This window comes from Harpia harpyja, chromosome 16 (genome assembly GCF_026419915.1).
Source record: "Harpia harpyja isolate bHarHar1 chromosome 16, bHarHar1 primary haplotype, whole genome shotgun sequence".
Lineage (NCBI taxonomy): Eukaryota > Metazoa > Chordata > Aves > Accipitriformes > Accipitridae > Harpia > Harpia harpyja.
In genome coordinates, this window is record NC_068955.1 from 32,671,895 (window position 1) to 32,685,209 (window position 13,315).

General features: G+C 48.5%; 1 protein-coding gene across 1 annotated transcript in view; it reads right to left on the reverse strand.

Annotated features, from left to right (window-relative positions):
• Nucleotides 1-13,315, reverse strand: part of EPS8L2 (EPS8 like 2) — a 68,630-nt gene that overhangs the window by 43,433 nt on the left and 11,882 nt on the right. Inside the window, exons 2-3 of the mRNA XM_052811974.1 lie at nucleotides 3,024-3,088; nucleotides 1,626-1,681 (exon numbers count right to left, since the gene is read on the reverse strand). Of these exons, the coding sequence (XP_052667934.1) occupies nucleotides 1,626-1,681; nucleotides 3,024-3,067 (100 nt within the window). The 5' untranslated portion in view covers nucleotides 3,068-3,088. The remainder of the gene's footprint in view (nucleotides 1-1,625; nucleotides 1,682-3,023; nucleotides 3,089-13,315) is intronic.

The following is a 13,315-nucleotide window of genomic DNA, read 5'->3' on the forward strand; positions in this document are numbered from 1 at the left end:
TTGTCAAAATTTCCCTTTGCTAGCTTTTGTGGTGGAGGCATTGCGAGGTGGTCCCCGCTCGCTGTCCTTGCGCTCACAATTAGATCCCACCCTGAAACCCTGACAATTCAGAGCTCTGGGCTGCCTCTGCCCATGAGTGCTAACCTTGATTATGTGATTACAGTGCTGCTAAGCGATGGGTCCAACACAGTTGTCAGCTCTCGGTTTCATTTTTACATGTCTCTGTAGGGCTCTGTTTACCTTGCAGTGACTCTTTATTTACCTTGCAACTATAATCTTTCTGCCTCTGATCAGATCTGCAGGAGCGTTCAGTGCACAGCAAAAGAAATTACGCTGTTAGAGGTAGGAGGAGCTCATCTGAACTAGCAGTCCTGTGTGCAAAGTGGAGCAGCACCCAAACTTTTCCATGCCTCATCCCCTTGCTTCTTTCTAGGCTTATCATGTGTCATTTCATCTCCAGACAAGTGACTGACACAGTTCAAACCCCCACTTGGCACCTGCCCATCATACAGCATCCACGCCACAAATAGCCCCAGCCAGTAGCACCAAATTTCTGTTCTACCTTTATTCCCATGTTTCCCTTCTTTGCAGCTAATCGAAATTAACAATGACTTTAACACTTCATCCATTAAGTACAGCCCCTGCCTTCCCACCAGCAACCACTTCTCTCCAGGCAAGATAGGTCATCTGTGGGACACTGCCCCAGGCCACTCCACACTGATAAACCTCCAGCCAAAACTGTTCAGCAACCAAAGTCACTTCCCAGGGACAAATAAACCACCCTCACCTCGTAGCTGCAAAGGGAGATTTCTTATCAAATACAAGCTGTCCAACAAGGGTCACACATAGCCTGTTCGTACCCAATGAAAGCATCAACCAAGCAAATCGACAGCTCTCAGGTGTGAGAGTTTGCAGGCTCGGACTCCTCAAAAGCTGCTAGTGTTCCCCCAGACAAACCCCCATCTTCTTATCCAGAGAGTGACTGAGGAGGTGACTTCTCACACAACTTTCTGCTTGTTCTGCCTACCCCACAGGCCAAGTCTTCACCTGGGGTACGTTAAGAAAGCTGCTAAGATCAGGAATCACTGTTATTGGTACCTAAATGTTCTCTATGGCTCTTCACCCAGTGACTCACTGGCTCCTCTGGAGCTGGGGTGGTTTATAACCAAGCTGCATATCAGGCTTTGCACAAGCACCCATCCTACCAATTCCCTCTACTTCCAAAGAGCCAAAGGGCACTGGAGTTTTCATGGTTCACCGAGTAGTTAAAAAGATGATAATCATTAACCTGCTGAGGACAGTCTTTCTTTTGTTAGGCCCTTTATCAGGTTATCTTGCTAACATAACTGGAGAGGATCTGGGTGATGGGTGGGGGTGAGGGGAAGCAATGTTCTGCATAGCTTGTCTGTTCTCAAAAAATCATAGCTGTGCCCAGCATGGGAGGCAGTGGCACAGAGGCAAGGTGCCTTTTTGCTGCTATGTCAGGCCAGCCTGTTGCGTATGCAGGTCTGGATTCACGTGGCTTTGATTGAGTTCCAGCCTAAAACTCCCCAAGAGCCGTGTCTAGATCTCCAGAGGTGCTTTTGCTATAGGAAACCTTAGATGTGTTTGTAGGCAGAACTTACCATACAGGTCCTTTGCGCTCAGCTTGGCGGCTCCGTCTGCTCTGCCCATGCTGCCACTGTAAAAGAAAGAAGGTACTAATAAACCATCAGCTCCCAGACCTTTTTAACATCTGCTTTCACACTGCAGCTCATGCGATAATCAGCACAGCAGCTCTGCAGCTGTCCCAAGAGGGACCAGCCCTGCCCTCCTCATCATGTCCATCAGACATGGTGCAACTCCAAATTACCAGGCAAAACATTTGCTTGTCTGACCGTGCTGGCGGCTCCCTCTGCAACCCTAGCTGTCATCCACACCAGAGGCACACGTCACTAAACCCAGCAGCTGGAAACAGGAGACAGAGGAGCCCATCTAGGCTTGTCCCCACTAGAGTTACTTTCACGCGCAGTGTCCCCTGGAAGGACGTTGCTTCTGGAGGGGCTGGACAGTGGCTCCCAGTGAGCGATAAGTGCGTTTGTGACTGGAAGCAGTGCAGGTAAATGGAGACCCCTCCATGTGATACCTGAGTCCACCTGAACATGAGGCAGTGTAAGTGCTGAGATTAAGATCCCTTATTAGTGGACTCTTTTGAGATCATGGAATCATAGAATCGTTGGGGTTGGAAGGGACCTTTAAAGGTCATCTAGTCCAACCCCCCCTGCAATGAGATGGGACATCTTCAACTAGATCAGGTTGTTCAGAGCCCTTGAAGGCAGGTGCTTAGATGTAGAACGTGTCCCATGTAAAAATGTGGAAGGACGTAATTGCGTGTAAACACTTGAGTTTTGGGGTGTCAGGTCTCTAAGCATGGGTTACATCCCCTGTGGGCCCCCCACCCCCATGCCTGGGTTGTGCGTAGGAGTGTGCAGCCAGGAGATAAGAGTGTTTTCTCCAGCTCAGGCCTGGCAGAGGAGGATCAAAGCAGGACCTCAGGGTTTCAAGCACTGTGGTCTGGCTGTCCTGCATGGTGCAGTGAGCCAGTTGGTGGCCAGTGGCTACTTTCTGCTCTGTCACCATGTCCCCCTGAGGGCAGGCAGTAGTTCACAGTGCTGATACACCTACACCCTCCTCTCCAGAGATCAGGAGCGTGCAGGAAGGAGGGAGAGAGCTGGTGGCTCTGGCTCCACTGGGAAGCTGCCATGGGCTGCCATAGCACCCAAGCCACAGGTGGAGAGGCTCCTGTGTCCCTCTCCTCTCTCCGCACCTAACGCAGCATTACCAAGCCACAGCACACAGAGCACATGAGGTTTGAGGCAGTCATGCTGGCTATGGCCACAGCTTGTGAGGTGCCCAGGAAGGGTGAAACAAAGACCAGGGATTTGGGGGACAAATGGGACTGCTAGGAGCATCCCCGCGGCTGGTAGGAAGGAGTGGTGGTGCTCAGCCATGAGACGGAGGAAGCCCACCATAGAGATCCTTACTTTGATGAGCCAGGATTGCTGCTGAGGGATCCCTTGAGACTCATGTCGCTTCACAGGACAGGCAACTGCAGCAGAAGCAGAAGAGACAGGGTTAGTGACTAAAAAACACACTATCAGATGATTTATCTGTGTGCGTGCTGCCCTCCCCGCCTCTGATTTGGGGTCTCCAAGCAGCAGCATGGGCAGATGAGAGCGGTCAGGCAAGGACAATGGGTTTTTCTTGCCACTCTCTGCCCCGTGGCTCAGACACCTCTCACAGCTCTGACCTGGGCTGAAGATGACACAACCCAGGATGCCTTTCCAAAACCTATTTCCACCTCTCCCCTCTTGCCCGTCCCTTCCAGGAACACCCCGACTTCGTGGTATTTCAGCTCGTCTTTTTCTAGCAAAGCAACCCTGCTTACAGTATAGCAGGGACTGATGCAGCCTTTGCCTTTACGGTCTGTCAGAGGCCATTAACAACCATATGGATCCCTATGGCCATGTGCTCATGACTGTAAGTATCCTGAGTTATTTTTCATGCCTAGAGTGCCATTATCTTTTGTTATGTGGTAATTTTAAGCTCTATACCATCTATTAAAGTATCCTTACCAGGGTATTGCCTGCATAGAGAAAAGTGAGATAATTGTGAATGCTGCTCCAGTGGCAGCATAAGGATAGAGAAAAATTTAGTGTGATGGCTGAGTGCTTGGTGAGAGGCAGACAGGCTCAGTTCACGGATATTTTTTTTCCTCCTCTTTCAGATGAGAATTATGAATAATGTGAGAGAAGATGTGAGAGAGATCCAGGCACTGCTCTGAGAGCAGAACTGCAAGGGGGGGGAAGAAAGGGGGGGGGAAACGAGGTATAATAAAACCTCAGGGGATGCTTTGTATTGGCATCCAAGATATTCACCTCTGCTTCAGTGCATGAGTTGAAGGAAAGCCAAGACAAAAGTCTTCAAGTTTTTTTTATTCACTTTTGAAAAGTTCAGGGGGTGCCTGTCTGTGGGCTGGGCACTCAGCGCCTCTTTTTTGCTTTGCCTGGGTCGGACCCTGCTCACCTCATTATATGATTGTCAGAATTCAAAGGTATAGCTTTAAAATACTCATCGTTGGCCTGAAGGAAGAAATTAATCAGTGTCTTCAGTGGGATTTCCTGCGAGGCGACCTTTGAACGTGCTTGGCGTGTGCCGTGGGGCTGCTGTGACAGCCATCCCCGGCAAGCAGTGGAGCTGCCTCGCAAAGGTTTTTCTTACCTGAGTTTAGGCTAAAGTGTGTGTTAATCCCCAGGGAATTTGGAGTCATCCCTGGCACCTGGGATTTCCCCTCTGGAGGCTGACTGTCTCTGCTGCAGGGCTTGTTGTATCGTCAGCAGAGCTGCCCTAGATTCCTTACATATCCGTGTTTATTCCTTGTGTTGGAAACACTCATTTGTGGTATTTTGCTCCATGTGTTTCACCCTGAGGTGAGGGCAGATACAGAGTTTTCTCATTCATCTTAACAAAACTGCACGTCTGTCAGAGGGATATATTATGTGAAGATCCAGCACTCTAGGTGAAGTACACGGCTTGTTGTGTATGCTGCATGGTTGCATACTGCTAACAGCATTGCACAGCCACAAAACACACACGTGTATGCACAGACTGTATGGTGGACCCCGGCATGTTTTGGGCTCAGCCTTATGGCTTTCAGCCTGCTTTGTGTCACAGTAATACTCCTCAGCACTGAGACACTGTTAGAAAGTACTTTGAAGTGCATTTTGTAGCTAGTATATTAAATTCTCCCTTTTTCACCTCTCTTGTGGTTGATACTAAAGTCCATGCACGCACACACATATGCAGATATAAATTCATATACATGTTAGAATAGAAACTTGGTGTTCTGCCAAACCCTCTGAGTGTAATAAAACCCATCCCTGTGCCCAAGCTTGGGTACCTGTGAATTTTTCCTCTGTTAATAGCCGTCTGCTGGTTTCCTTTTACAGTCCTCAAACTGGTCCTATCTCCCAGATCTCTGTGTGCATTAGCATAAGATACCTAGAAAAGGGAGCGCACTCTAATAAACCCAGCTTTGGTCTGTTTACACAATCCAGTCACTTTAGTCCCATGGCTGATTGATCGTAACTGGGAATGTTTCTCCATATTAATGTAATATTTCTGGATCCCTTTCACTTACTGCCCCAGGGCTGTGTCCTTAACGGACTGAAATCCAGGTTGCTCCAGCAGATAAGTGGCACCAAGTTTGGCCCGTGGAGGTCAGAGCTTGCTCCCAGGCCCCAGCCGTGAAACAACAGGAGGAACCAGGGATGCAGCCAAGATCACCCTAGTTTTTGTTTCTCCTTCATCAGCTCTGTCCAAAAGACAAACTCTGGGGATCTGCTCCTGCTTTTAGAGGGACCCAACTGGTCAAACCCTATGTGGCTGTCAGAGGAGCAGACCCCGTGGCAATGGTTGCTGCGCAGCTTCGTGGGTGAAGCAAGACCAGCCATAAAATGAGCCAATTCTTTATCTCATGGTAGTTAATGAGAAAGCACTGACAGGATAAGCTGGGCTCCCTAGAGAAAGGCAGGATGAGCTAATGTACCTCGGCTAGTGGAAACGCCAGTGGACCCCGCAGGTGTCAGAATGACTTGCCAACATGCTGCTCGAAGTGTGTGGTGGGAACACCCACCACCCATGAAACAGCAGAATGGTTCTGTGCCGCTTGCAGTCCCATTTATACCCTGACGCTCCAAAAGTCTTCCGCCTGGCCAAGCAGAAGCTGTAATGCATTAGCACCACTGACATTTCAGGGAGGGACTGATTATAAAGTGCTCCTTCTGACATGTCCGATTGAGTGATCCCTGGTCCATCTCAGCATTTGTAACGCAGTAAACCTCCATGTCCGATTGAGTGATCCCTGGTCCATCTCAGCATTTGTAACACAGTAAACCCCCATGTCCCCCCTCCCTTCACCCAGCACTGTTGGAAGATTGTCCTCGCTTCCAGGGTGCCTGTGTTCAAAAGAGGGCATGAAACTGGAAGCAGTGTGAGTGCCTGCCAAGTCAGCAGGTCCTTATCCTGCTGGGCTCCCTTCTTTTTATTTATTCATGCTATTTTCATTATTTAACCTTTGCCTAGTTCTTACAGCTGCTTTAAGGGCCATGTCTGTGTTCAAACTTGGGTTAATGGAAATGAGGGTGTGGTGTGATGCTGGCCAAGTTAAACCAGGACAGAGTCTCACGCCAGAACTTTTAATTCAGTTTAAATTGCCTGATATTAATTGAATCCTAGCTGGCAGACTTGGGGGGGGGGGGGCGGGTGTGCACATTTCTGAGGGGTTGGAGACTTTATAATGATTTTGCCAAATCAAGAGACAACCAAACTTGAATAAGATGAAGAAAGGGCTGAGAGTACTTCACCTCTAAATGTGGACACAGCCAAAGATAAGACGAGGGAGACAAGATGAGGCTGTGGCCGAGTGGCTGGCTTTCTCTAGATTTCCCCCTCCCCGTGGGGGCATCCCTAAGAGCTCCGACGGTCTGCAACCTCTGACACACAGGTTGTCTTCTCCCTGCTGTCATTTCAGCTGTGGCTTACGCCTCCCTGATTAGAGGGTTTCTTATCTCCCTGCAGGGTGCGGCTGCTTTCTCCTCCTTCCCCAGCGGGGCGAGCGTGCATAGGAAGGGAAGTGAGAGCCAAATTTAGCCGTGCATGTGTGGCTGTGCAGGGCTTGCCTTTGACTCAGATGTATCAAATCCAGTTTCTACACCATCACCCACTCTCTTGATGGTGCAGGGCAGTGTTTCTCCATGGGTCACCAAGCAAGCCAGCTAAGCCTTGCCACGTGAGCATGATGTTTAATGGGATAGGGGCTCCAGCAGCTAAGCCAGGCTCAAATTCTGGCCACGGGGACAGACGGCAGCACTACGCTTCTGCTGGGGGGACTTACAGGGGAAGCTTAACTGCCTGGCTAAAGCCTGGCACTGTGACCCATCCCAAGCCCGGAGATCTCATGTGCTGAAACAGAGGGCCTTAGGGAGGTCAGCAGAAGTCAATGCTAAAGGACATCGAGGTGGGTGAAGTCGTATTGTACTTTAAAGCAAAGGAAATCTCACTCCCTGACTTTCCGGTCGGTCTTATCCTTGGAGGTCAAATATCCTCCTGAAGACACACAGAGTTGTGATAGGAGCCTGGCATTGTTGTCTGTGCTACATTTCTGTACTTTTATAGCAAATGGAAGCGGGCCATACATTGTTTTGACTTTCTTTGAGTCTCTTTGAAGAGGGAGCTGCAATGTTACAAGGGTGGAGAAGGTCTGTGGGAGGGAAAAGGATAATAGCTCTCTCTTCTCTTTGGGCCGATCGCTGCTATTGTCGTACATTATTTTTATTAGGTATGCTTCTCCCTTGTCTGCTGTGGTCATACATTTTTGTTCTTACAGCACACAGAAAGGGATTGTGAAAAATTCTGGACTTTGGGTGAAGATTGGACAACCTGAAAATGTGAAATACTAGTGTCTTTTTTAGGGCTATTATTATCATCACTGTTAATAACAATGGCAGCATCTAGTGTCTGTGACTGTTTTTCATTATGGGTCTAAGAGTACCTTTAAGACTGCAATCAGTTAGAGTGTCTTGGAGAAGGTTTGTTGGTATCAGAGGCCGTTAGAATATATGATTTTAGTGATGGGGAAATGCTGGTCAAAATGCAACACCTTTTGCTGGAACAACAGTAGAAAAATATGGCAAAACCCCCAAAACCTTAAAAACTGCTAAGCTACCTAGGAGTAATAGTAACTTTTTCCTAGCATGCTCTAACCCATTTCTAACAGACCTTGTCTTTGTTTCCATCAGTCATCCCACTGAAATCTGCCCAGTGGGACAGGACTTCCGAATTGCCCACCAGCTAGTATTGAAACATATTTTCCTACCTGAAGCCATGGTACTGATACTGATACTGATGGTTTAACCGATGTGTCACAAAAAGTGGTCAAATAAGGTTTGATGTCTGTAGCCTAAAGCATTTCTTGACCAAGTTGGACCACCTGGAATGATGCCAACGTGCAAAGTATGTTATGCCCTGTCAAGTCAACCCAAAGGTGGTGGTGTGGAATTGCTTCATTCTGCAGCACACATGAAGTGCTTGAGGACGCGATGAGGGAAGTCACTGCACCAAGCAGATTATGGGGCTTGGGCACTGGTGAAATATATGTGATGGAAATGCTGCCTGGGGGTCCTGCCTGGGGCGGGAGGGGGCAGGTATAATGAGGGTGCTGCTGTCTCTGCATGTTGCCCGTGCCAACTGGATGGGTCAGGCAGAAATGCTAGATTAGAAAAAGCCTCGGCAAGTAACATAAAGCATCAGTTAGAAACATTAGCTGGCGACCACATGATGTTATCTTTTAAACTTCCCAGGACAACAAAGCACTGTCTGTTAGGGTTGCTGGGTGTTTTCATAAGGGAATGTCATGCTGGTGAAAGCTGTTTGATGGACTGTCCTGCAAAGCTAAGTCTGCTTGTACCCACACAAGAGCAAAGGGAGCACAGGCACTGCGATACTGTCCATGCTCCAGACAGCCCCCTCCAGCCACTGAGAGTATCCTGCTGACTCCCGTGATCTGTCCTGCCCACTGTGATCGTATTGAAGGACCTGGCAGTTCGGCAAGGCTGCAATCCCACATCAATCCACTAACAAAACAGCTTTTGGGTATTGGTGAGGCACTGAGATTTTTGTGCTCAGTGCTCCTCATGTGGCACCAAGAGATCTAAATTCACGTGATCTGGTTTAGATCTCTAAAATGCTTGTGAGATGGACCCTGGGAGCCTATGGCAGACCGGAGAACTTAACCTGGGTCTATGGTGTCCTGCTCCAGTGCCCTAATGATGAAACCATCCTTCTCCTGCTTTAAGTTGCTTTTCTGAACCTGCCAGTAGGGATGCCTGCCCGGGCTCACCAAAACAAAGTCAGACCTGCTTGGTAGTGTCTCTACCAAGAGCATGTGCTCAAAGAAAACCATCTTTGGGTTAGTCAGAAAGCATCAGGGGAAACCCAAATCCAGACCAAAGAGACTGACAGCCAAACAAATGAACATGTTGTTGTTGTTGTTGCTGCTGCTCCTTTGTAAAAGCAAGCAAGCAAGGTTCTTGTCCCATCTTAAGACTGAAATTTCCAAACCCTGTCTTTGCAAATCAGGCCTTGCAAATCATGGTGGTTCAGTGGGACCAAGTCGGAACTTCATGACTGTTTTAACCTGTTGCTGGTGATTCCTGCTTTGAAAAGGGAAACAGCCAACTGATATTTCTCAGAGAGTCTGGTGACCCTAGGAGTCCCTCTTCTTATCTTTGATGATGTCTTTACAGTGCCCCAAGTTTTGGGAAGTGATAAGTCCCTGTTGTCCTCCCACCCTGTGGGAGGCACTATTTCAAGTTATCTTTACAGTGGTGGAGCCACTCGAGATCACAGGCCCCTATGGAAGAGGTGAGAATGAATGTATTTGTAGTTTCAGGGTGTGCATGGCGTGTAGCATGTTACACTAGTTAGAATCATATGCGGTGCATACAACCTGCTAGGTGTCTGGAAGAAACACTCCCTGTTCTGTACATTGGATTTTTCACATTGCAGAGATTCTCCAGGAGACAAGCACCTGGATAAATATAACCCAGCCCAACAGGTCAGCACAGGTCAGAGCAGAGAAGAACCAAGCATTCTTCAGTCTCCATGGGAGAAGAGGCAGCAGCTCTTTTAGACTGAGGCACCTCAGATCTACGGCCACCCCTCTGCCAGCTTTGATGGACCCTGATTACCACTTTTTGTTTGAGTCCCCCCTCCTTATGCGCTGTGCCCTGCCATGCTGTGCCCAAATATTGCAGAGCATCAGGACAAGATTTATACTCATTGCTGAGGATCACACCCAAGTAGGCTGTGCCTTGTTCACTTGCTGCCTCAGAAACAATAATTTGTGCTTAAAAAGTATTTCCTGGGAAAATGTTTAGGCGGACTTCCCAGCATCAAGAGGGGAACACCCACACGCTTTTCTGGCAGCTGGGCTTGGTATGAGCAGTCCCTGGGAGACCACAGAGCCCTGCTAGATTGCACTAGAGATTTGGAGGCAATGCATCTGCTGGCTTTACTATTGGTCCCCCAACGGGCTGAAATGGAGGCTTGGGAGTTAATGCTCAGAAACACAAACTGATACCATGGAGCAAAAGTGCCAATATTTACAAATTCCTGATGCAAGATTCACAAGCTACCTAGAGAAAGTATGGGAATTTACCCCCCATACCCCCCCCCCCCCAACCACACACATACACACACACTTGTGCGTGGCTCTTTCCGGTCTGTATGTGATATGCAAACAGACCTTAATTTAGGTCCAGGTGAGGAGTCCAGGCAGTGCTGGAGGCTGTTGGTACCCACAGAGGTTGGTGTGGGAGATGAAGGCTCTGCAGACTAGCTGAACCAAACTAGGAGCTTTTATATTCCTGCCAGAAGGGAAAACCTTCTTTCAAGAAACACAACCGAAAGCAAGTCTAGACAGGGCCTTGCTCTATAAATACCTGGGGAAAAGGCACAAATAGCCATAATCTCTAAGATCTTGGGAAAAAAACTGGAAGCTGACTCCACTACCCCTCTGCAAGACTTGTTTGCAGAGTCCCCGTGCTGAGTCACAGCTCCTGAATTTACACTTTTCCTCTCTGTTGGAGGAATCCCACAGAAGCCAGGTGGAGGGAAAACACAGAGCAGGTTGGGGCTTGCTGTGTGTCTGCTGAGCCTGTTTCTTGCCAGGGGTACCAAGCTGAACATTATCTACGCTTGGGCTGCAGGTTAGCAAGCTTGAGAACCAGGCCCAGAAATAGTGTGCCAAATATTAATAGGTGCTTTTGGAAAGATGGAAGGAGACAGATGAGTGTATCTTTTATAAAAGCTCATTAAATGGTTTAGACTAGCGTGCCTGGTACCCAGAAAATTTGCTGAAGAAATGCACTGGTAGTTGTCACGCTGAAGGTTTCCCTGCCCTGCGTCCTTATTCAATCCCCCCCCCCCCCCCCCCCCCAAATGATCCCTTTTTCCTAGCCTGGTGCAAGACTCTGGGAGCTGGATCACTGGCAGCAAGGGGGTTATAGCTATGATTTTTAGAAGGGGGGAAGGATTTGACACTGACTCTGTTGATGAAAAGTATCCTTTTTATTTTCTCTGTGTAGAAATCAGGACTCAGACATCAGGCCAGTAAAAATAGCGAGTGACTCTGCATGTGTGTGTCATATTCCAGAGCAGGACGGATAACGGCCCAAGGGACTGCCCTGTTCTGCTCCAGCCCAGCCTGAAGGAGGGCATTGAATGGCCTCTGTGTTCAGGCAACACACCAAAACCCTGTGCGTAACTGGCAGCGTGTCTCCTGGCCGCAAGCACCAACTCCCAGAGCTGTTCCTCACGTGCACTTCGCTGTATAGCGAGAATATCTCTCATTTCTCTTATGGCTTTTCCAGGCTTGAAGGCATTTGTGACAGAGCTGGGAGACTCACTAAAAGGCTGGCACCGGTGGGACAGGATGGGCTAGCGGCTGGGGATGGAGAAGGTATAAGGATTTCTGCTGTCCCTGCTGCTTCACGCAGTGATGTTAAAGCTCTGATTTGAGGGCACAGCAAAGTGTTCTTTCTGGTGGGACTTCAGGGAAAAAAAGCTGATTGGCTCAGGGCTGTCACATCCACGCTTGAAAGGTGGTAGTGTGTTTATGCAGAGCACCCATAGCAAAACTGCTTCTTCCAGAAGCTTTAAAGCTATCTGGTCCGACCATCAGCTGCCATGTTTACACTAACAACACACTAATAATACCTGGGTGGTCCTTGTTAGACCCTAATGGGTATCAGTCATTTATTGCCAGCTGTGGCCATATAGATAAGTAAGAGATTGGCCTTTGCTGTCATGACTGCTTTGAGCTAATCACTCAAGTGCCTTAATTGTTCATTAAACAATTGCTTTAATGTGTAATTACACTGTGACCCCACCTCATATTAATACTGTGCAGTCCTTACAAGCTAGCCTCAGCAGTCCTAGTTTGTTACTGCTTTTACAGGAGACCTGTAAAGCCTAACAGATAAATTTGGCAAGCCGATTCTTTTTCCACGTTACTTCTCAGCAAAGGCCTTTAGCCCTGGGAGGACTCTGATACTTCAACCTGAATAGCGCTTGCCTGGCTACTGCAGGCCCAAATGGAGGAGAAATGCTTCCAGGAAAGATGACTGGGTGGTATGGCTGGTCCCTCACCAACCCTCAGGAGGGGCAGAAGGAGTTTTGTTTGTAAATGGACTCTGCCATGTTGACTGGTTCATGAGCAAGGCAGAGGTGTTGAGATCGATGGGATGTTTCCACCACCTCCTCCTAAAGGAAGGGCATTTTTGGTCACTCCCTGAAACGCTGATTCATTTGCCTGGCAGAAATTCAGGCATGTAGCAGGACAGTCAGTGTGCCAAGAGCTTTTTCTCCATCAGAGAAAAGCTTGTTATTAGGCTGAGAGCCACTTCGGGGGCCATGGTTAGCTTCAGTTTTTCTCCAGCATGGTCATCTTGAAGTCTCTGGGGTTGCAAGATGTAGAATACGACTGGTAAATCAGAACCAAGAAATACTTATCTCCTTGCATAGGAAGGTCACACTATTCTATCTTTCCCCAAAGAAAGGGAGAGGGCTGCAGCCATCTCCCTCTGCCTATACCAGTGAGTAGCTATTTCACTCTGCTCCCTACTCCCTTTCCAAATGTCTGCCTACAGCAGCTGGGGCTTGGGGAAGCTAACGCATCAATAATTTTCATTTCCTGCTGTAAATCTCGCCCTGGGGTTTTTGCTGGGAGAGTGGGGCAGAAGATTTGAGGGAGGAGATTCATCTGTTGAAAATCACGTTTGATGTTTAAGGCTTTTCCAGCCTTCTTAGGCTAATCACAACATTCGTTGCCATCTCTTCCCACCCCATTTTGTGCTTCCTACTCATATCCTGTCTGTATATTTTTGGCCACTTGCTAACAATTCATTTGAGCTCAGACTTGGCACATGGGAGATCAGCTCTGAGTGTCACTGCAGGAAAATAAACTGACATCAGTTTAACCAGCTCAGTGACCTGGTGGCAACCATGCTCCCAGAGACATGGCAGGGTTCAGGTCAGCTTTTGGTGCGGCAGGGGATGGGTGTGTTTCTTATAGGGTGTATTCAGCCCCTCAAAATGCACCTGGGGCTCTGACCAGGCATCTTTCCTTTGATGCAGGCAACAGCCACATCTCCTAAGCACTGCGAGCACACAGGGTGAGCAGGGTCTTGTTCAGGGGCTGCTGCTGGGTTCCTCA